This window comes from Musca autumnalis, unplaced genomic scaffold (assembly GCF_047663935.1).
Source record: "Musca autumnalis isolate F117 unplaced genomic scaffold, ASM4766393v1 scaffold_1, whole genome shotgun sequence".
Taxonomy (NCBI): Eukaryota; Metazoa; Arthropoda; class Insecta; order Diptera; family Muscidae; genus Musca; species Musca autumnalis.
The window spans coordinates 190,047,205-190,072,076 of record NW_027411644.1 but is presented as its reverse complement, the minus strand read 5'-3'; the positions used below and the strand labels follow the sequence as shown (position 1 = coordinate 190,072,076).

Sequence of the window (24,872 nt, the reverse complement as noted above, 5' to 3'; positions counted from 1 at the left end):
GTATGTGGGAGCGTGCGTTAGTATTCGGTTTCTATCTTTATCTGATGCTTTTCCTTGTCCTTGATTCTTCTTCTATTTCTTTAATGCGTTTTGTATGCCATTGAATTGTTCTTTGAATAGTTGGTGTCTACAACAATCAACTAACAACCAACCAATCCAGGCACCAAGCCAGTCAGCCATGCAGCCAGCCAGCATGATATTTATCCTCGAAGAATAAATGCAGTTCAGCTCAATACAATTGTTCGGTAAATATTCTATTAAAACATACAGTTTTATTCTGGTCTTATTTGGTTTTTTTTGTATTCTTTATTGAGCATTTTCTTTATCCTCACAAAGATGTGTGTTTGCTGTTTCTAAGAACTACAAAAACAAATACTACAACAAGAAAAAAGATAAAACGAAGAAACTCTTGAAAAAGTTGTCAGCACAATATGGTGCAATGTTAGAAAAGAAATTGTGGCAGTATAAAGAAATTTTCAAAAGAAGTAAAATGTTGTTTTTATATACGGGTAGTATGATAAAATATGGATTAAATACTTCCGCACATGCAATAATAAATACGTATATTACGAAATGGGCTAGTTAAGGGCTAATTTAAATCAATTGCATTGGTTGAGTTCAGTATATTGTTTATCGAAAATGTGTCTCATCGAAATTATGGTTATATACCAAACCTATATGTATGTTGGTTTGTTTTTAAATGGTTTTATTTAGCTCACCCCGTTTGTTTTATTATTTATTCTTGGGTCAAATTTAGTAATTCAAATTTCACCCTCTTCCTGTCAACCGATTAATCTGAAATTTTGTATACACTTTGGATTTTGGTGACAATACAATTATGTTTATTCATTATCATTATAAATTCAAGATGGCCTCCGCTACAAAATTGCGGATAATTTATGTTTTATTAATCCCATAAATATGGGTATCAAATGAAAGGGCTCAACAAGCAGAATACAATATACTATAAAAAATTGAAATCCAAGATGGCGGCCGCTACAAAATGGCGGATAACGTAGGTTTTATCAATCCCATCAATATGGGTATCAAATGAAAGGGCTCAACAAGCAGAATACAATATACTATAAAAAATTTAAATCCAAGATGACGGCCGCTACAAAATGGCGGATAACGTAGGTTTTATCAATCCCATCAATATGGGTATCAAATGAAAGTGCTCAACCAGTAGAATACAATGTACTATATAAAATTAAAATCCCAGATGGCGGCCTCTACAAAATGGCGGATAACTTAGGTTTTATCAATCCCATCAACATGGGTATCAAATGAAAGGTCTCAACAAGTAGAATACAATTTACTATGCAAAATTGAAATCTAAGATGGCCGCCGCTACCGAATGGCTGATAACAATTTTTTTATCAATCCCACCAATATGGGTATCAAATAAAAGGGCTTGACAAGAAGAATACAGTGCACTGTACAGTACATCTTATACACCCGAAAGCCATACAGTTTCCAGCTAAGTACAATTACCGGACGGCTGAAAGAAGAATGTTGCCTTTAATTCTATCATGGGCTTCTACAATACATAAAATGCAGGGCAGCACTGTGGATCATGCAGTCGTATACTTAGGTGCGAAACTGTTTGAAGAAGGTCAAGCCTATGTGGCTCTTAGTAGAGTAAGATCTTTGCAGGGACTACGTATAGAGGAGTTGGACTGCAATAAACTAACGGGCAAGAAACCTTGCAATAATGAAGCACTAAATGAATTAAGCAGAATGGGAAATAAAAACTAGAAAATAAAAATAGGTAAAAAAACTTTTTAAGTTAAACGGTTTTATGTTAAACATACATTGCAATGTTTAAGATAAATGTACTAAAAACCAAAAAATAATAAAATAGATACAGTCGTGGGAATTATAAACATATGCATAGACTAGACTAAAATAAAACCGTGGGGCACGTCAATTGTCTACAAATTATCAACTTAATGTGCGATAGAAGAATCGTTTAATTCGTCGTTAGGCAGTTGGCCCGCAGACGGTGAGGAAATTACTTACTATTTTCTTGCTCATGGAAATTCCAATAGTTATACACTCCATGTAAATAAAAGAGATGTTTCAACTAGTTTATCGTTGGACATTCACACTGCTGGCTGGCGAGGAATCGTTTGCTCGTAGTTTGTCTTTAATCGACAAAGTACTATTCGCTCACCACTATGAAACCCTAAAACTCGCTTATAATCGAGCTTGCTAGCTTGTTTGCACATTCTATCCCTACTTATCACACGTCCATCGCTGTCGGTTGAACAACTGCCTTATAGTGTAACATTACAAAACGAACATTTTGATCAACGATTGTAGACAATTGACGTGCCCCACGGTTTTATTTTAGTCTAGTCTATGCATATGTTTATAATTCCCACGACTGTTTCTATTTTATTATTTTTTGGTTTTTAGTACATTTATCTTAAACATTGCAATGTATGTTTAACATAAAACCGTTTAACTTAAAAAGTTTTTTTACCTATTTTTATTTCAGTACAAATTACTAAGCAGCTTTTTGTAAACGTGTATTTTTGTAAATGGTATTTGCATTAGACAGCTCAGTCAACAAACACCAGGCATTAGCAGTTTGTACAAATTAATACCCATTATTGAGTAAACGAATACACCTTTTATTGAAACCAGAAATACTGAGTTCGATTAAGCCATGATTCAGGAACGGTGAAATCGATTTTGTCTGAACTTATAATAATATTATTGCAAAACTTAGATCCACTTCGACGATAGACCACATCGGGCAATACTTTCTTTTGGGCCACAAAAGATACGGATTTAAATTTATTTCAAAGGATTTACTGGATCGTTTTGTAATTTCATCGTAAGTACACCTGTAGTTCTGATTACAACTATCAATTTCCTTTATTGAAAGTGATTACATTCCCAAATGATGGTCCTGAATCCACTATCCTCTATGAGTTATGATCACTATAACTCTTGAGGAATATGCGGTTTATTTAGAGTGTTAAGGGACACCTGCAAAGTAGATGTTGTAAAGTCTCCATCTCTTCTGCATCTTTACATTGCTTGCAGTAGTCAATGCCACTGTCATCCCATTTTGAAGTTAGGGATCTCACTCTGCATTAACCCGTTATAAGTCCCATCGCGATTTTCAACCCTAACTTATCAAGGAAGAGGCGGGAAGTCGTTTTACGACGTAGACCACAGGCCAGATTGCTTTGGATATACTACAGCCAGGTTCAAAGAGCCATTTTTGATGTGCCCTCTCGCTGAAGATCTCACGAAGTTTGCCGATGTCGTAACACAGTTTTGGCCAGACAGTAACACAGTTTTGGCTAGTTCATCTGCTACGTCGTTTCCCATAATGTTCCTATGACCCGGAACCCAACATAGCTTTACGACATTACGTATATCATGAAGAGCTTTTCTGAAATCAAGGATAGCTCGAAAGTTAATTAATGATACATTATTTGAGAGCCTTGAGGGCCGCTTAATTATCGACAGATATAGTCACTGGTCCGATAAGTCTACCTTCATGACTTTTCACCAGTTCTTCTGATTTCCTGATAGCAAGAATCTCTGTCGGAGAAACGCTGCAGCTATCTTGTAAAAGTGTTTTATTCGTGGGTTCGCGCAGTAGGCATCGTCGCCAGTGCCTTCTTCCATCTTGTAACTGTCTGTGTATATTGTCATTAATCAGCCCATGCATTCCTACATGGAAAGATAACGGATGAAGAGCCAAACATGAAGGAAGTGTGCATGTAATAGCTTACGCAAGATTTCATTCAAGCCGATTATCAATTAGTTTTAAGACTTTCGCATGTGAATTTCGCCCGATCCTGACTATCGGAGTGTAAAAGCCGTTCTTCCGCTTGAAACTAGATTAGGACGCCAAGAGGTTGGAAGTCCAGAGTGACGCTTAAAGCGGCCTGAGGAGTGACTTTAATCGAGCCAGTAATCAGTAATGAGGCAGTCCTTATGCACACTTGATAGTTAAGACTATTGATGGCCAAAAACACACATTTGTAGATTATACATTGCGCTTGTGTGAGTATAAAAAATCCGAACGACCAACATTAGTATTACACTAACAAACCAACGTTCTTCTCATCGACTGATTTGCACAATGTAAACAACACGCCAACCTAACGAAGCCACACGAAGATGTTTACTCTATACGTGTGAGTACGATCGCTTTGCCTATGCCCGCAGGCATAGGAAATTTGTGGTTGCTGGCCATCTCTGGTGTAGACAGTAACGTCAGGACAACGGTTACGTAAAGCAGTGTATGATTTCCCCAGCTTTTCCCAATGGAGTTTTTACAGCAGTATGAGTCCTTTCTTCGTTAGATCCTCGATTTTCCTTTTCCATGTCAAGCGACTGAATCGGGAACTCTGCATTTTTGGGAATAGTACAATTTACGCCTTCTCTGCGTTTACTTCAAGACCATTCTCAACCAGTTTTGGTAGTTCTACCAGAGCACTTTGTAAGAGATAAGGCAGGGTTGGTAACAATTGATGATTCTTCTTTTCAGCGGTTTTCACTGATTTGCCTTTGATGTAGGCGTGCTGAGATCTACTGATGTGTTTAGGATTTGATTGGACTCAAATTTCCAGATCCAGTAACCTTTCCTACGTCTTTAGTGGAAAGGAAGGAAGACTAATTAGTCTGTTGTCTCTGTGTACTTTGTGACTCGGCTTCCCCGCTTTATAGATCTCTTTCCATAGACCAAGAATGTGTTAGAAACGCCGACTAGCCTAAAAATATTCGTCAGGGTCGTTAGTACTGACTCTGCTGCATTCTGAAGCATTGCCGGTATTATACAAACCTCTCCCGGTGATTTCTAAATCTGAAAGCTCTTAATCGTCCATTGATGTCTTAAGAAGCTAGTCAACCTGTCTGTCAGCTGTTCATCATCTACAGGTCGTGCTTGATTGAGACTTATTGAAGGCAGTACACCAGATAGCAGATAGAGAGTCTCTAAGTGTAAATCCCAAAAGCTTCGCTTAGTTTTCTTAATTTCACTCCTTTACTTATACTTATTTTACAAGCATCCCAATCCGAGTTTCTGAGTTTCGTCTTACTGGCTTTATTGTGGGATCTTCTAGCTACTTTACGAAGATTGACTAGTTGTTTACTCCACCAAACCGGTTGGAATTTCTTGCCAGGATAGGTTGTGGGACTAGAATATCATGTCAGGTTAGGGAATACACAGCTCGAATTTACACCAGGCCGTTCTCCTGCGAATTCTATAGCGACTCTGTATTTCTCCAAGTATAGAGATTTGGAAGAATATCATCCGGTGGTCCGAGAAAGAAGACTTTTCAGATACTCTCAAGATTTTAAATATCAGAGTCGTCCACGTTGGTGAGAGTTATATCGATCACTTTCCTCCATAGTAGAATAAAGTTGAATATAAACTCACCTCTGACATTTGTGTCACTGCAGTGGAATTGGTAATCATTTGCATCACAACCGAAGATAAACCAGCCTATGCTCACCAGTGGACCAGTATCAAATGCCAGCTCCGCCATCCGTCCATCCGTGATTAGTGGGAAGGAGACTGCAATTAGAGAGAAGGATTAAATTAGGGTTATATTTAGTCACTGCATAAGCTTTCACCTAGTCCCCAATTGTGGCGGAGAAGGCTGTATAGGTCACAATGAATGATGCAGATCTATCTGCATAAAGCTATGGTTTTGCTGCTTCCTACCTATTGGGGTTTTGGAGAGATGCGGATGCAAAAACTTCTTAGCCCGAAGTTAGGCACCCCCTCGACTTCACAGATAGTTCTCCGCAGGCTTTTCGCTGCAAAATTTATGATTTTTTAATGTGTTTTACTATTAATGTGACTGCCAAATATTAGCTGGACTGAGTTTAACACCGCATTGATGGAGCCCAACATATAATTCAACCATTTACACAGTTTGGTCAATACTATTTAGTATAGAGTGCCTTGTTTTTTATTTAATTCAAGCTCAAGGAGTATAAAACTTTCTCCCATAAACTTGTTGGTATAGTTCCATGCCTTCGCAATGCCCCCATAGAGCGGTACCTCCCGATTTTCGGTATGCTGAAGGTTGTGGCCACAATAATCCACCAAAATGGCTGAAATTAGGTCTTCACATGGGGTATTAAACGTCCCATAGAAAGGTACCTCCCTCTTTCCCGTATTTCGAAGGTTGTAGCCTCAATATTCCATCGAAATTGTACATTTGGGGTACATGACGTTCCATATAAAATTGTTCCACGCCTTAGTATAGCCCCCATAGAACGGTACCTCCCTATTTCCGATATTTTGAAGGTTGTGGCCTCAATATTCCTCCGAAATGACTGAAATTTCGTACTTGGTCTTCATTTGGGGTATATAACGTTCCATATGAAATTTGTCGGTATAGGTAACGCCTCAGTATAGCCCCCATAGAACGGTACCATTCGATCTTCAGTATTTTGATGGCTTTAGCCTCATTATCACACCGTTTGGGGTATAAGACTTTGTCGCACAAAATTTGTCGGTATAGTTCCACGCCTTCATATAGCCCCCATAGAACGGTACCTCCCGATTTTCGGTATTTTGAAAGTTGTGGCCACAGCAACCCATCGAAATTTGGTATTAAGCCTTTGTTGGAGGTAAAGACCTTTCTGACTGAAATTCGTCGGTATAGATCCAGGTTTCGATATAGCCCCCATCGAACGGTACCTCCCGATTTTCGTAATTCTGAAGGTTGTGACGCCAATATCCCACCGAAAGACTGACATTTTTTATTTAGTCTTTCATGTGGTTATAAAATATTCCAGAACATAATTATTAGCATAGGTCCGCGGGTTCCTATATCCTCCATAGAAGCGTACCTATTGACTTTCGGTATTTTGAAGGTTTAACCGGAATATCGAAAATTTAGTCTTCTTTGAGTCTAAAAACTTTCCGCCAGAAATTTGTAGGTAGAGATCGACGTTTTGTTATAGCCCCCCCCGAATTTCGGTATTTTAAAGGTTAGCCATATTGTTTTACCGAATTTGCTGAAATTTGGTACTTGGTCTTCTTCATAAACGAAAGGAAACTAACTGTTCCATTTGACTTCAATACAAGTCGTGGTGGAGGGTATAACAAATTCGGCCTGGTCGAACTTAACGTTGTTCTTACTTGTTTTATTTTATTTTGCTCTCTGCTGGATTTGATCATGCGAACTTCTGATTTGTAGCTGAACACACTACAAATTAAGCTATGCGTACGAACGTCAATGGTTGTTAAAACGGATACATTTGTTCCACCAACTGTTTTTTATTTTGTTAAAAAATCGAGTGTAGACGTTGAGCGTTGTACACTAGGGTTATGACTCTTTGAAATTTTTTCTCAAAAATGATTTCCTGTAGTGAGAATGAATGAACTTTTGCCTATTAATGCCTAAAATAACATTCAATCCATTTTATTATAGTCGGTATAGTCGGTACGGTGACGACTATGTGATATCCTACACCACTACCTCTGTCTTTTCACTCCAAAACATTTCTTTTAGGGAGATACGAAAGTTTTCACCTATCTGGCTTTTATACCAAATGACTTAAGGCGAACTGATCCAAAATAATTAATATTTAACTTTATATTTGACTACTGTCTACATTATCAACATCAATATGCTTCTATCTCTGTGAGAAAATTTCGTGAAGATCCGATCAAAATTCCGACTTGTAGGTGATTGCAGAAAAAGTGGAAAAAAGGATGCATTACCGACAGTGCATAATTTTAAGGATGGGATTTTCTACTTTCTTAGTCAGGCTTTGCTTTTAAAAGGTCCCCAAACAAAGGCGTAATATCCGTCATTATAATTAAAATCGCAAAAATGAAAAGTACGGTTCCATTAGCGACTATTGTGATGTCTTCGTTGTTTGACCACCTACGTTACATCGCACATTGGTCGCAAATGTGAATTCTTTGGCCAAAAGTCTATTTTTTGACATTCTTCTGTTGAGTTTTTTTCTTCGCAATATTGAAGTAAACACTCCAAAACAACAAAAACAATGATTGTTTATTCCAAATTTGCATTTACCTTAAGAGGAGAAGGAGTCAAAGTAGAGATTTGTTTACTGTGTTATTAATCGAGTTGAGTGCGCAGTATTTTGTGATAATTTGTGGGTTATAAAATCGCAATAAGTAAAAGCGTAAAGGTAAAACTTAAATATGGAGAAGAAAGAAGAATGTAAATAGAATCATTTTCCAAAAAGAACCGAAGAAAAATTCGGTCTAAGAACAAAGCTCCCAACATATTTCTGGAACACTCTTAAATTCTTACATTTTGTTTCAATGGTAAAATTGTTATGGACCGAAATAATTTTGATAGCTAGTGGTCGATGTTAGAAAAAAATCAAAAATACTTTGATGTGTATACTTTAATAAAAAAATCATTTCAAGGTGCGATTCCTTGCGATAAATGTTGCACAATTTTTTCAGGCTACATCAAATTACGAAATATCTCATATTCGGCTGGTACAAACTTAATTCTAAGAAACACAATTTTTAACCGATTTTCCTGAAAACTTGGCATTTTTATTTTGAGAGTCCAGAGAATATTTCAACCAAAAATTGTCGACATAGGTCCACGTTGGGGTATAGCCCCCATATAAGGGTACCCGCAATTTAAGGTAATTTGACAATTTTAGCCATATTTTTAAGCCGATTTAGCTGTAATTTTGCATTTTGATTTCTTAAAAGATATGAACCCTTCGCACCAAAAATTATAAACATAGGTCAAAGTTTTAGTTTAGACCCCATACAATGGGATCACCCTGTTTAATATATTTTAACGGTTTTTTGGAAATTCAGGGTGAAAATAATTCTGAGTTAATATTTTGTGACAGTAATAATAAATAAAACTAAATATTAATAAAAAGGAGCGTACAAATAGTTTTGGCCAGAAAAATTGGATTTCGGACCAGTGTGCATCGCTGTAAAGGTGATATTTTCTACTTTCATTGCCAGGTTTTGCTTTTTGTACACCACTTATAGTAATAATAATATAATATAATAATAATTGTTCCACAAACATCCCATAAGGGACAAGGGAGACTTCTCTCATATCAATGAGTGCACCCCGATTCATATAAGCTCAATGATATGGGACCTACAGTTTATCGCCGAGTCCGAACGGCGTGTCTAAGACACCACTTTTGTAGAGGAAATGTCGCCAACATTACTGAGGGGTATTTTGCCACCGTTGAAAAGTGTTTTGATGTTGCCTGGCCGGGGAATCGAACCCACGACCTTATGTGTGCAAGGCGGGTGTGCATACCATTGCACCACGGTGGCACCCACACACCACACCACTTATAGACGCTGAGATATTTTCTTTGGAATAAAATGTTGAATTTTTCTCCAAATAAATTTTTTTGCTCACTCCGACCCCTAAATATTAACCGACTATCAGCAAAATCAATAGGCTTCTTCCTCGGTGGCGAATTCCTCGATCAAAAGTGCGACATATAGCGTGATTTCCAAAAAAAGGACAAATGGGATGTATTACCGAATATTGCTATATCTCCGTTATTTGGCCACCTACGGCGACCTAGTTTGCATCATTGTAAAGATGGAATTTTCTACTTTCATAGTCAGGCTTTGCTTTTGGCAAGTCCCCAAACAAATCTGCGATATTCGTCACTATAATTAAAATCACAAAAATGAAAATTTGGGGTTTATTTGCGACTATTGTGACATCTTCGTTCGACATCTTTACATCATTAGAAAGGTGATATTTTCTACTTTCATTGTCAGGTTGCTTTTTGTATATCCCATATAGAAGCTGAAATATTCGCTTTGGAAAAAAACGTTGTCTTTTGCCTATTCCGACCCCTAAATATTATCCAACCATCGACTGTAGCGTGATTACAAGCTTTAGAAGGACAGACGGTCAGACGGACGGACGCACATAGCCAGATCGACTCAGCTCGTCGAGACATTCATTTTGGTATATATAAGTATGTGTCTACGATCAGTATTTCGATGCGTTACAAACTTTTTGGCCAAACCCAACTTATAATACCCCCCACATAGTGGTGTAGGGTATAAAAAGTTTCCGCACAAACCACTATGCATTTTTTTAAAACACTATGAAATGAAAGGACAAAATTTTCTCAAAAAAATATTTCCTGTTGCACATATAATGACCGTTTACCTATTAATGACGAAAATAACTTTTATTCCATTTAAATATTTTATGATATACGAAATAATGTTATATATAATATAAAATGAGATAAACATATGTAATAACTAGCATATGCCCGCTACTTCGTTAGCGGAAGTGACACTATTATAAAGAAAATCTCAACATTAAAACTATTTTTTTTTAATAGAAATTATTTTTGTTATTTCTGACCGATTTCTGAATTTAATACCCTAATTTTGTCTTCAACAGCAACTCATATTAGTCCGGCCAAAATAGACATGCGTATAAGGGGGAAATAGCAAAAATTCCCACAAAGCTGAATTTTGGTGGAGTGCTAGGGTTGGCCATTAGAAGCAACGTCCTAAAAGTCCCCATCGATCCCATGTGTGCAAAACAAGTTATTCGGGGTCAAAGTCATTTTTGGAGGAATTATTCAGTTTTTTTTAATTTTTCTCAAAAACGGTAATACTTAGCAAAAGCCCGCTAAAGTAAAAGTTGTAGATTCAATAATTGTCTACAAGATTGGTCTTTATGATTCTTAAAAAACACTTACCGTTTTCGAGATATCTCGATTTAAAGGTCAAATAAAAAATTAGCCGCGTAAGTACATTATGAGGCGAACCGGTTAAAGTAACGACACTATGTGTTAGATACTTCCGTAAGATTTCAAACGATATCCACTTTGTAGTAATCGGTTCAGTAAAACCGGTTTTTAAATTTGGCCTTTCGGGTCTAAAAATTATACATTTCCGTAATCAGCGCAACAAACCCTACCTTCGGACAAAACTTGAAAAAAATCGGAGAGTTTTCGTTGGGGTCGTTCCCGTTGGGCTTTCGATTATACATGTGGGTTAAATGGGCTATTTTTGCATAAAATGACTCTAACATTGAATAACTGTACTAAACACTAGTGTTGGGCAATCTCGTTCATTGAGCGGATCGATCGTTTTCATTCCGTTCACTAAAAAGATCCGGATCGTTTACTTCGTTCGTTGGCTCTTTTTCGTTCAACAATACATTTGACTGTATTATTTTCTTTTGAAGTCGTTCGTTCTCTGCTGCATATGACTTCGTCGTTCTTTTCACCGAATCGTTCTTTTGAAAATGTTCGTTCACGAATGACACCACCACGTGTGGTGGTGGTTTTGATATGAAAGAACCAGATGAACGAATGATACAAGAGAAAGATATGACCGAGATATGCTACTGAATGAGGTGAGTTACTGAGCAAGAGTAGCTCTCTGAATCATTGTTTGTTTTGTGTGGAAATTTGTGCTGCTTCCGCTAACGCAGCGTTTGTTTAGAGTTTGACTGCAAAACCAATGCTGCTAATTTTGTAAGCAGCAATGACTCGTCCATAGGGAATCTAAATGAACGATATAAAAGAATGAGCTGGATACGGATCCGTTCCTTCTTTTCACGGAATCGTTCCTTTGAGCCGGTTCGTTCATGAACGACGCAACTCTACTAAACACACTCCGATTTTGTTGGAATTTTTTAGAAGATAGCTATAATTTCGCTCTTCAAGAAAATATATATTTTTTGGGGGACAGACCCGATTACTTCGCTTATTTTAGCCGGTTCGTCTGAATATGTGCATATTTCCCTTATAAGTGCAAAAAATCATGTGTTTTTTAGAACAGCTATATCCCAAGAATGGTTCCTTCTAAGAAAAAAATTATAAGGATCAGACTTGTAGATAATTTTTTTGTCTACAATATTTACTTTAGTCACTTTTTGATTAGATCAACCGTTTTCAAAAAATAAATCCGAAAACCTAAAAATAAAAAATCGATGGGGACTTTTAGGACGTTGCTTCTAATGGCAAACCCTAGCCCTCCACCAAAATTCAGCTTTGTGGGAATTTTTGCTATTTCAATGTCTATTTTGACCGGACTATATGTACAACAAACCAAACATTTTGGTGTGTCTTTTTACTTACTAAATATTGCTGAAACAATTTTTTCAACAACTTTTCCTTTATACAACTGTCAAAATTGGAAACATTTGTAATAATTATTACAAATTATGGAGTACGCAGACAGGCATATTATTGAAAGAATTTTTGTTTTAATTTGAAATTGAAAATCAAAATTTTTACAAATTCATCGTTTGTAATAATTTTTTGTCTAACTGGATTTTAACGAAAGAAAATCTTTTGTGCGACACCTGTTATCTGAAAACAAAATTATATAGCTTATAGCAAAATTTTATAGCTTACTTCAAGTTTATACCATTATCACCAACTGCGACATATGTTGCAATGGAAAATAACAACCTTCATTGTCTTTCCAATATATATTGGTTTACTATAAAATAAATACGCCTAGAAGTAAACTACAAAATTTGAAATTGTTTGTGATATTTTACGGTATTAAGAAATTATAGCATTTAATTTGACAAACTAAGTACATAAGTAAGTAATAACAGTGAATAATAAGGATTTTTGTTATTGTTATTTTTTGTGGTTCCAGGACGAATTTTGCAAAACCCGGCCTTATCTCGCACATTTGCACCAACAGTGATCTACTGGTAAAATTTCAAGCTCCTAGCTTTAACCGTTTTAGCTGGGCGTTGATGATGAGTCAGTCAGTCACTTATCACCAAACTCAAATATATAATAGAAAATACGACGACAAAATTAGTGAGAAACATACGGCTATGTAATTTTGATTATGTAGTGTGCCTCTATTCATTGTTTCCAGTTATTAAAAGTTCAGAAAAAATAAAAATTTTGAAAGCTTTGTGTTTTTATCGAATCACTTTATAATTAAGCTTTTATGTAATTATAGGTAAAACTCATCAAAATATCATACAGGGATACGAGGTTGTAAAAAAGTCATAACCCTATTGAACACACAACCCTCGGATTTGTAAACAGTTTTTCGCGCGACATGTCTCTGTTAAAAAATGGGTTAGTAAGGGGATTTTATTGAGTATTTTTGCTGGATAAGACTCCTAAAGGATATTTATTATCGGTTTCATTAGTGAACGTGTAGATTGACAAATGTTAATTCACTACCATTAAAGAGAATTTGAAGTATCCTAATAGGACGCTGATGTCTGTGTTCGCTTGGAATGAGAGAAGGGGACCAAGATAATCTCTATAATTTGTCGTGTCAAACCCAATTAGGGTTATTGCTTGGTATTAATAACCCTACGTAATTTTGATTGCATTGACTATCTTAAATAGCTAAGTTTGAAAGGTTTCTTGTCGTTCAACAGAAAATTACTTTCTAATATATGTATTTAAGTTTGGAAAAATTAGTATCTCGACAGGACTAACTCAGACCTAAGTGGATAATTTTCTTGATCAAAGAAAAAACATTATTATTTATTTTTTTAAGAAAATCTCTAGGAAGGTAAAAATCATCTTCATCGCATTTCCTTTAATGTATGTACTAAATTCCACGTGCAGCATTTAGCACACATTTCTACGAATTCATGAATGCCAAAGACGCCCTTAAGGATATCGTTTGGATTAAAGATTGTTCTTTTAGCCCCCACAATTATTTTAATGTTTCCTTTAAATTCTTCCTTCATTAGATTTCCGTTTTCTTTAATGGCTTCAATTCCATTGTGAACTAAGAAAAAGATAATAAAGGAAAGCAAAACATCCAGCAAAACAAAATAAAAATTTAATTTATAGCTATAAAGAGGAATTTTCCAGGAAATTTGATGTCTTCTAGATTGAACATCTACGGACATACATAAATTAATGATTTCAAAGAAGTCAAGGCATTCATAGAGTATTCAGTTATAAGAATGACCTGATGTTTTCCAGGAATGTTGTATATTCAAGCGTGTAAGTGTCGGTCAATATAACCTTTCGCATTGACGTCTGTAATGGAAAATGGTACTTTAACATCAATGTAGGTTGATTAAAAATATACAATATTGCGGGAAGAATAGGGTGGCAATGGTTAGGCATGATAAATAAAACTAAAATTGCATAGATGACGAAATTTGGACCAAAGAACAACTCTTGAAAATGTAACGAAAACAATTACTAATTATTGCTCTTTTCCAGAACCTGTAGGAATCTACTATTTTTGAAAAATGTTTAAGCGAAATAATTTCAAAACTTCAAATACAGTAGACTCTTGCAGCTTCTGGAACAGAGCATATACATATCTTAAAACACAATATGTAGAGATTATTATGAATTTATTTTTGCAAAAAAAAAAAAAAAAAAACAAAAAAAAATAATAATTTCTCGTATAAGTTCACATCTCGAAGTAGTACCGTCCGATCCCTGAGAAAATTGTAGACACATTTCAACAGAACAAAAATCAAAAAATGTCACATGAAATGCTATCGCTCAAAACAGTTTTAAATTAGTCCACCTTTATCGCAGTAACATTGTATTTTGAACACATTTTTCTGAAATGAAATTTAATTAATTTTACTTTATTGTATTTTTCTTCTCTATTTCTTGTGTTCTGTCCGCATTTCTGTGCTTATCCTTTGTGCGTTGGCATTGTTTGATGAACGTTCACATCATTTTCTGTGCGACCGCCTGCTTCCACGATCAATCCGTTGCAAACAAAGGCCATCACAGCCGTGGCATATCCATTTACAACAATCCCTTCAGTCCTCTGGCCATAATGCATGACATCGATATTGACGATTACGAGATTCAACAGCAGCATCACGCAAACAACCACTATGACAATAAACATCACATCGAGACGGTCAAAAAACATTTTGACGGCAAAAAGCACAGGTGAGTTAATAAATCCCTTTTGTTGTTATTTCATGACGTTTTATCTTTGTGGATGTGTGCGTTGACCCATAACATTCGCACGTCACACATAAGTTTTATGTGTTGAAGGGAAGTTTCACAGGAACCAACGTCCAATGTGTTCAGCGTTGATGCTGGAAGTATAGTTGAAAATATGTTTTTAATTGAAACTTTCATTTTTATGGAGAATTTTACGAAGCTACGTACAATATTTCAATAAGTGGTTTAATTTTACATTGTGTGAAGATGAGAATAGTGTGGGTTTAAAAGTGAAGATTTTCTGAAAATTTCATAAGTGAACAAAATTCCTGAAAATGGAGACTGCTCAACGAAGGAAACGCATAGGAGAATAATTTATTTCTTATTTGAGAATAAAGTAGTAACGTTTCACATTTAACATGCCGCATCACCAGCATTTAGGCTAGTGAAAGTATGCAAGGGTTTCGAAGTCGGAGTCTTCGAGTCGGAATCGAGCAACATGTCCGGAGTTCGAGTCGAAAAAAAAAAATAACTCGACTTTAACAACATTTGTTTCTACATTTCTCACAAATGAATGTCAAAAATGTTTAGTTCATTAATCCTCTAAGTTTTTGCAAGCAAATCTAAATTTTCATTACAATCGGATTACAAAGGCATCTTTGACGTAAACTTTAAAATTTTAAAGAAAACTATAAATATTTTGAACCTTCAAAATACTGAAAATCGGGAGACATGGACCGGTACCGACAAATTTCTGGAGGAAAGTTTTATACCCCCAACGAAGACTAAATGCCAAGTTTCAGCCATTTCGTGGATTATTGTGGCCACAACCTTCAAAATACGAATACATATATCGACAAATTTCTGGGGGAAAGTTTTGTACCACCAACGAAGACTCAGTACTCATTTTACAACTTTTGTGAGGGAGGTACCTGAAGGCGTGGACCGATTGAGTCCATATTGGAACCTCATCTAAGTTTGGTAGAAATATCGCGATGTGCAAAGTATGGACCAAGTCGGTTATTCCCTTCAAGAGTATTCGTGCGCACAAATTTTCCGAACATTTTTGAACTTTTGTGGGGGAGGTGCCGGAAGGAGTGGACCGATACAATCCATATTCGAACTTAAACTTAGTTTGGACAAAATATTACGAAGTCCAAATTTTGAACCGAATCTGCAGATCCGTTCGAGAGTTATCTTGCGCTCCAACCACTACACACGGTGTCATAGGGGATTTTTGTAACTTTCAGGCTATTTTCTCAGGAAGTATGTACTTGCCCCTGATGAAACTTATACCGTCGTATGGGGAGCAGTGAATACAAGATGTTGCAACAAAAATCAAAGCGATTCGAGAGCAGACCCTAAACTGAACATTTCCGAAATTTTGTGTGGGAGGTACCCGAAGGCGTGGACCGATTGAGTCCATATTGGAACCTCATCTAAGTTTGGTAGAAATATCGCGATGTGCAAAGTATGGACCAAGTCGGTTATTCCCTTTAAGAGTTATCGTGCGCACAAATTTTCCGAACATTTTCGAACTTTTGTGGGGGATGTACTGGAAGGAGTGGACCGATATAACCCATCTTGGACAAAATATTGCGATAGCCAACTTTTGGACCAAATCGGTTCATCCGTTCGAGAGTTATCGTGCGCACCAGCCGGCCAGATAGACAGACGGACGGACATTGCTAAATCGACTTCAAATTGTCTGAAACGCATTTACTCAATAGCCTTTAGACATCGCTTTCATTGATGCAAATTTTTCACCGAATATATCGAAAGAGATATACCCTCAGGTTGTGTCAATTGAAATTCTTTTTTTCCCAAAAAAATATGTATTTATGTGATTTTCAGAATTCTTTTGTCATATGAACTGAACTGGATCTATATTTCTTTTTTATAGATAGCGCGCTCTCATATCATTTCAGTTGATCACCAAATAACTTAGAGCTTTTTGACCACTATGTCAAGATGCCTGGACTTTCCCACGAAAACCATAATATCGTTATATCCGTTCAAGATATAACGGTGCCGTAGTGCTTTTTACAGCTTTCCGGCCATTTTCTTAGGAAATTTGGTTTTGCTCCTGAAATATAGGAATGGGTGCAACGAATAAAAGTTCTTGCAAAAAAAAAAACAAAGCGATTTTCCGAAATTGTGTGTAAAAGATACTCAAAGTAGTAGCCCTATACCTGCAAAGTGTCGAACAAATCGGTTAATGCTTTCGGGAGTAATCGTGCGTGCCATTTGTGCGAACATTTTTGAACTTTTGTGGGAGAGGTGCTAAGGGAATGGACCGATATGACTCATTTTCGAAACTAAACAAATTGATCCGTTCCAGAGTCATTGTGCTCTCAAGGCAGCCAGCCAGAGAGACGGACGGACATTGCTAAATCGACTCAAAATTGTCAAACGGGACTCGACCAAACATACTTGGGGTCTGAAACCATAATTTCGATGGGGCACATTTTGCCCGTATGAGTGTGTGTATTAGGGCTAAGACTTTTCTTTCACTTACTTTCATTTTTTTCTCAAAAATTATTTCCTGTATCACGAATGATCGAACTTTTGTCTATTAATCACTAAAATAACTTTTATTCCACACAAATATATAAAAATTCTCGCACAAATCCATTCCCAAAAAATTATTTTTTTGAAAAAATTTATGAAATAAAAAAATACTTTGAAAACATTAAATTGTTTAAAAATTTTTTTTTTGAAAAAAGTGTTTACGAAATGATATTCAGAATTAAAGAACAGAGAGAAACAAATGTCAGTTTGGTTATTTCAGGTGGCTCTAAAGCCCATGTGTTCTTCTTTGGCACAGCGGTGCCGAAGTTTTTCGCTAATTTACACACATAGGATCCGGATGAATAGAAAGAGCGTATGAAAGCGAGATAATGTTTTGATTTGTTTTTCTTTTGTAGCGTGCGTGCTTTAAAACACACTAACACACAGTCAAAAGTTGCCAATAGTTTGAATACATTCACATTTTGGTCTGTTCTCTTCTTGGTCACCCATGCTCTAAAGTTTATTTTAAAGTTTTATTATTTATACAGGAACTCATCACGGTATGATGCAAGGATATGAGGTTTTAATAAAGTCATAACTTTAGTGTGTATACCAGACTTCTGATTTTTTTACAACCTCATATCCATGTATCATATTTTGATGAGTTTTTACTTGAGATTAGATAAAAATCTAATTATGAGGTGATTAGATAAGAAAAAACTCACACAAAAACTGCCCTCATAAGGCCCCTATAAAACTGTACCTCCCGATTTTATTTGCATTTTGAAAGTTAAGCCCTCAATATCCAACCGAAAGGGATGAAATTTGGTATTTAGTCTTCGTTGGCAATATAAACCTTTCCACCTGAAATTTGTCGGTATTGTTTCACGTCCTCATACGGCCTCCATAGAGCGGTAACTCCCAATTTTCAGTATTTTGAAGAAAATGGCTGAAATTTGTTGGAATAGGTCCATGCCATCATTTAGCCCCCATAGAACGATACCTCCCTATTTTCAGTATTTTAAAGGTCGTGGTCTCAATGTCACACCGAATGGGCTGACATTTTATGTTAAGTTTTCATTAGGGGTATAAAAATGTCCTCCTGAGTTTTGTTGGTATAGGTCCATGTCTTCATTTAGCCTTTATAAAACGGTACCTCCAGATTTTCTGTATTTTAAAGATACAAAAATTTCCTCCTGAAATTTGTTTGATATAGATCCATGTCTTCATATAGGCCCAATAGAACGGTATCCCCGATTTTCAGTATTTTAAAGTTTGTGGTCTTAATCCCCCATCTGAAATTTGGTATTTAGTTTTAATTTATTTTATTTACTTTCCACCTGAAACTTGACGGTATTCATTGTGGATACCCAACATGTGTGTTACTTTTTCATACATAAAAATTCTTCAATTTATTAAATGTTATTTAAACATTATACTAAAATATTGGATGCATTTTTTTTTTAATTTTTCCTTGTAACCACACCCAACAAAATTCTATCGAATATATTTTTCATTGAAAACCGTGCATCAATTTAAATTCTTTTCACATTTTACTAATAGCAAGTATGTTCGAACTAAACTTACGAAAACAAACAGTAATATTATTGGTAGTGGCTGCACTGCACATCACTATACGTAAATTATTTATTACACTCACTCCAACATTGACTAAAGTGTAATCGATATCAGCACTGGAGATGGTATTCACGTTAACAGCAAATAACAGTTTTCCAGAAAAAACTCTTAGCTGACGCAAAACTTAAGTGCAAATATTTCACATACAAGGGAATTTTTAATTTTTTTAAATATTTTGTTATTCGTTAAAAATTAGTTTTCTCAAGTAATTTGAAAGAAAAACATCAGATTTTGTCCTGTGCGGTAAACGTACATATTTGTGGTTGTAATGTAATGTCGGTGTGTTGTCGGTGATGTGTTGATAGGAAACCACATGAAAAGAACGGGAAATAGTTTGGAATTTGAATTAAAGTTTGTGTGGAATTTGACATGTGACATGTGAGGACAAATATGGCAATTATCTATAGAATGGATATGTTGTACGTACACCACAAGCACGAAAAAGTTTTATACAATGTATGTTATTTAACAATTGCTGACTCTAAATTATAGGTAAAATCAGCCTTTACTGGATTAGGTCAAAATTTAAAAAACAGGGTGTATATTTTGTTACTGAACGTTTTATGTTTACTATAAGAATAGCTGATACGTTTGACAGAATGTATGAACTATACTCGAATTCTGTTTATCTTATCATTCTACCTGTAAACTCAACTCTCACTTCATCTGCAAAATAATTTCAGCCCCAACTTCAAGTTTCAAAAGAAAATCACCTACAATTAACTATTAATACTTTGGATTTAATATGAATAACATTTTATTGACTCTATGTAAATTAATTTACGATCCTTCCAGAGAATTTCCATTTTATGTTAAATAATTCCCTTACACATACACACACAAACCAATCGATACACCCATGCAACATAATTGTGCATTATTTTCCGGTAATGTTGCACAATTCCAAATGAAATAATGAATCTCATCCTCATTAAATTTTCAACATTGCAACACTTTACCAACACACATACAAGTACGCAGATATTCTGACACCATAATTACATTCAATTGTGGAAAAACGAACCAGACCAGCAGAAAATGTAACCGTCGGCAACGACGATGTGCAGAATGAAAAAAAAACAAAAAAAACAGCAAATAACAATTAAAAATAATTACAGCAAATAAATCAATACCGCAAGGAATCACAGAACATCGACCACACCATACCGCAACAGCAGTCGAACATTGCTTGTGGCGGCATTGGTGGCAGTGGCGGCGGCGACGACCAAAATAAACATACCGTCAAAATTTAACCAATTATTCAAAATGTACTCAACACCACGTGGCCTCGTGGGAGTCTCTGAGCAAATATTTTGCCACTGGTTATAAATTTCCTGAACTATTGGAAGGACTACGGCATTAAGGCGTAAGTAGTGGAGAAAATAGTTTGTAAATTGTATTCGAATGTTGGTGGTGTTGGCCCGACGTAGAAAGACAAGTTGTGAAATATTTTTGCTATTGAAAAAAAATAGCACGCAATATTCGCTTTTGCAGAACATTTTTGTGGAATGTGTTTTTCTTTGGTAGGGTTGTCAAATTAGGTTTTAATGGCTTAATTGTTGATTTCGTTTAAAACGTAGGCCAAGTTATTGTTGTAAAGTGCCACCGTGGAGCAATGATAATTACTACCTCCATGTGCAATACATGCCTGGGTTCGCTTCCCAGGCCAGGCAACATGTCATTATTAACGCTGCCAAAAATATAGATGACATGTCCTGCCTATTTCAGACAGGTAAAAGAAGTGGATACAAATTTAGTCCATATCCATGGCTTAATATGAATTTGATGAACCCATTTACGTGAGAGAAATCTCCCCTGGCTCTTCGGGGATGTTTGTGAGAACAGTTTTATGTCTGTATGTATATAGATATGTATGTTATGTATGCATATTAGGGTGATGACTTTTCGACTGTTAGATTAGATAAAAACCTTTCATGCTTCTTGGATAATGTCTCAAAAGCTCTAAATCAGGTATCGGTACTAACGCAAACGCATTGTCTGCGGTCTCACACATACGACTCTCTCTCTCGCTATCTCCACAAACAGCGTATGCCTTAATGCATTGCTAAAATTAAAAATCATTGAAACAAGCGACAACAGAACCTTCTTCATTGACTTCTGAACGAAGACTGAGTGGTGGATGTTCTGTTGTTATTCTCATCGAGGAGACGTGTGCCCCTTTTGCCGGATGCTGCTTTAAATAACCCTGCCGACACCAAATCAAATGACTGCTGAACATGAAAACTTAAAATATCAGATTTGAACGAAACTTTGCATATTGGAAACCATACTCAAGTACCACAAAACGTCAACATGTTTGTTTAATGGTGGTTCGTAGGTCGTTTGCAAAAGTTTATCGAGACAACTTCTTGTTGTACTGTTTGCAGCGATATAAATTGTTCGTGACAACTCCATAGTTCCTGGTCTAATGGTCCAAATGCTCTTATAAATATACGGAGTCCAACTGAAGTACCTAATAGGCTCCATTACTATCGAAGGGATCATTACGCTCAACTCCAACGAGAAATAAATAAAAAAATAAAATTAAACGAATTTGAAAAACCAAAGTACGATGGCAAGCTTATTCTCTTAATAACAATAATATTCGAAGTACTACCAAAAGAAGCCACTATCTGTAGCAACCGATACGTGTGATTAGCTGCGTAACTAACAACGAAACCGGTAGCATAACTTAGGACATTGCCGAACATCCATTTGTCGCTGGATACGAAGTTTTTCGGCAATTCACACACACACGACCCGAACACGAAGAAAGAGCGTTGAACAGAGAGCAAATGTTTTGATTTGTCTTTGTTTTGTAGCTTGCGTGCATAAAAACTTACTAACACACTGTCATAAATTGCCAATGTTTTTAACACATTCACATTTTTGCCTTCTCTCTTCTTGGTCGGCACTCACTTAGGGACATATATAGCATAATTTTGAGTTTTTACAGCAGATAGTCTTCGCGGCTCATATTATTCAAGCCATTTTAGCAAAATTTAAAAAAAAAACTTCGAGAAGACTGCGAGCGGCGCAAAAAAAATAAAGTTTATTCACCAAAGAAACGGTTTTACATGACCAAGGTAAAAGCCGAATGGATGTACAACAAGTAAAAAATTATCAGTCGGCTTGGCCGACAGAAATATACCCTCAGCCTCAGACCTTAAGAAAAGAAGTACACACAATACGTCTAACGTCTCTATTATACGATGTACAATGTTTGGATCAAACCAGTTTCTCCCTTCGAGGGTTATCTTAGGTACTAACCAGTTTAGTTGGTGTCTTTTATGGAGATTTTGGGCCATTATCTTAAGAAGTAACGAATGCAAGTGGTTGCAACAAAAACCAAAGGGATTCGAAGTCCAAATTTTGGACCAATTCGGCTGAATCGAGCCAAGACATAAGGTGCCATAGGGTTATTTTAAACCTTTCGGACTATTTTCTCAGGAAATGTACTGTACAAAAAGAAGCTAAACGATTTGAAATCAGGCCTTAAACTGAACTCTTCACAAACTTTGTGCGAAGAACTTGAAGGAAAGAACAGACCATATACCATAGACCATATTCGAACTTGATGTATGATCCATAGAGCTATTACGTTGCGAAAAGTATAGACCAAATCGGTTACTTCCTTCAAGAAGGAGTGGACCGATATCTATTCCCTATTTTCTATTTTCGAACTTAAATTAAGTTTGGACAAAATATTATGAACGCCAAATTTTAGACCACATCGACTGATCCGTTCGATAGTTATGGTGCTATAGGAGTTTTTTAAAACTTTCGGACTATTTTCTCAGGAAGTATGGACTTGCCATTGAAAAAACATGTACCGTCTTAATGGGAGCAGAAAATACAAGTTGTTACAATAATTATCAAAGCGATTAGAGAGCCGGTCCAAAACTGAACTTTCCCGATATTTTGTGTGGAGGTATCAGAAGGAGTGGACCGATAGAGTCCATATTGAAATCTCATCTATGGCTGGTAGAAATTTCACGATGTTGTAAGTGTGGACCAAATCGGTTACTCGCTTCAGAAGTTTTCGTGCGCACAATTTTTCCGAACATTTTCGAACTTTTGTGGAGGAGGAATCTGAAGAAGTGGACCCATATGGCTCATCTTCGAACTTAAACTAAGTTTGGATAAAATATTACGAACGCCAAATTTTAGACTAAATCGGTTCATCCGTTCGAGAGTTATCATGCGTTCCAGCCAGACAGATGGACAGAAATGGCTAAATCCACTCCAAATTGTATAAAACCATTATTTTTGTAGGGCACATTTTTCTCGAATAAAAGTATATATACTTCGTTAGCATAAATACTGAGGGTTTAAAAAGTAAATTAACCTCTACAAACAATTGAGAGCAAAGCCCGTATTGGTTACTCAAGCAGCAAACCTGCTGGTGCCGATACCATCCACCCATCTAAGCGAATGAAGAAAATGAAAACAATTGAATCCAAACTTACCAGCTCAGCGATACCTGATTTTTCAGAAAGTAGAACAACTCAGCCGAGTAGAACAACTACTGCACATAGTTCTTGGGAGAAATGCAGCACCAACGAACAAAAGGAAGCATAACCGAACAGCCATTTCACGACTCTTTGTTATAAAACAAAGCTGTTGTCCAATGGTGTGTCCTCCGCTTTCCGCTGAGGGCATTGAAACCCCAACCCCACGTTAGTCAGAAATCCACAAGGCTGTCCACAATGAAGCGGATGAGCTGAAAAAGTATTTGGTAAGCGCGTTTTATCTGTAGAAATGGATCGTGCATTATGACGAAAAACACTTTCGAAGAGATAGGTAAGCCAACACCCAAACAGCATCATTTGTTTAATCAAGATTTCCTCTGTGAACTTCCATGGCTCAAATAAATCACCAAATATCGAATAATTTTTCCAGCAGAATTTAATGATGGTTTAGCCCCATATTTTAGCTACATTTTGACCTGTTACTTGACATTTAGTTTTTAGGGGTCACAAAACTTCTCCATCCAATATTGTCAACACAGGTCCGTGTCTGGATGTAGCCCCCATATAACGGTACCTCGAGACTTTTGGTATTTTGAACATTTTAGCTATAATTGTTGCTGTACGAGTAATTTGACATTTTTTTTTTTGAAAAAATTCTCCGTTAAAAATTGTCAACATTGGTCCATGTTTTGGTACAGGCTCCATATAAAGGCACCTTCGATTTTAGGTATTTTGAGGAGTTTAGCTACATTTGTGGACCGAACTATCTGCAGTTTCACATTTGAGGTTCTTAGGGGGTTGTTACCGGGATATGAGTAGGCAAACAAATTCATCACCTACTGAGTTCACTATCTGTATCTGTTAACAGATTAACTTGCCCTTACAGAAGAATTTACGAGGGTCATTAAAAAAACTATATGGCCTAGGCAACACGCAGTGTCGCCAGGCGTCATTTAACATTTTTGGAAATTTTTACAGGTTTTGGCCTACGCGTATTCAGGACAAATTGGCATATGACCATGTGTTGTGTTGTTTACAGTGACTTGAAAAAATCACTTTGAAAAAATTTAACTTGTTTGTGAACATTTTCGTCCGATAATTTTTCACAACTTTCGTCGTAGATAATCGTGCGCAAGAGAGCATCGATAAAATTAAATCTATGTATATCGATAAAGGACCATCCTACAGCATTACGAAAAACTGGTTTAATGAATTCAATCATGCCGGCACTCGCCAAAAAATCGAAGTTCATGAGGGTCGTCCAAAAACGGCAGTTGTGCCAGAAAAAAATTAAGCCGTGTGTGAACGGATAATGCAAGATCGCCATGTTATATACCTTGAGATAGATGCATCCTTGGGCATTTATTCCACCAACTGACATTT

General features: G+C 36.3%; 1 protein-coding gene across 6 annotated transcripts in view; it reads left to right on the top strand.

Moving 5' to 3' along the window:
• beat-VII (Immunoglobulin domain-containing protein beaten path VII) overlaps positions 1-24,872 on the top strand; it is a 455,119-nt gene that overhangs the window by 330,651 nt on the left and 99,596 nt on the right. For all 6 annotated transcript variants that reach the window (XM_073959321.1, XM_073959323.1, XM_073959318.1 and 3 more), the window contains exon 8: positions 14,697-14,871. In XM_073959321.1, coding sequence (XP_073815422.1) covers positions 14,697-14,871 — 175 coding nt within the window. The remainder of the gene's footprint in view (positions 1-14,696; positions 14,872-24,872) is intronic.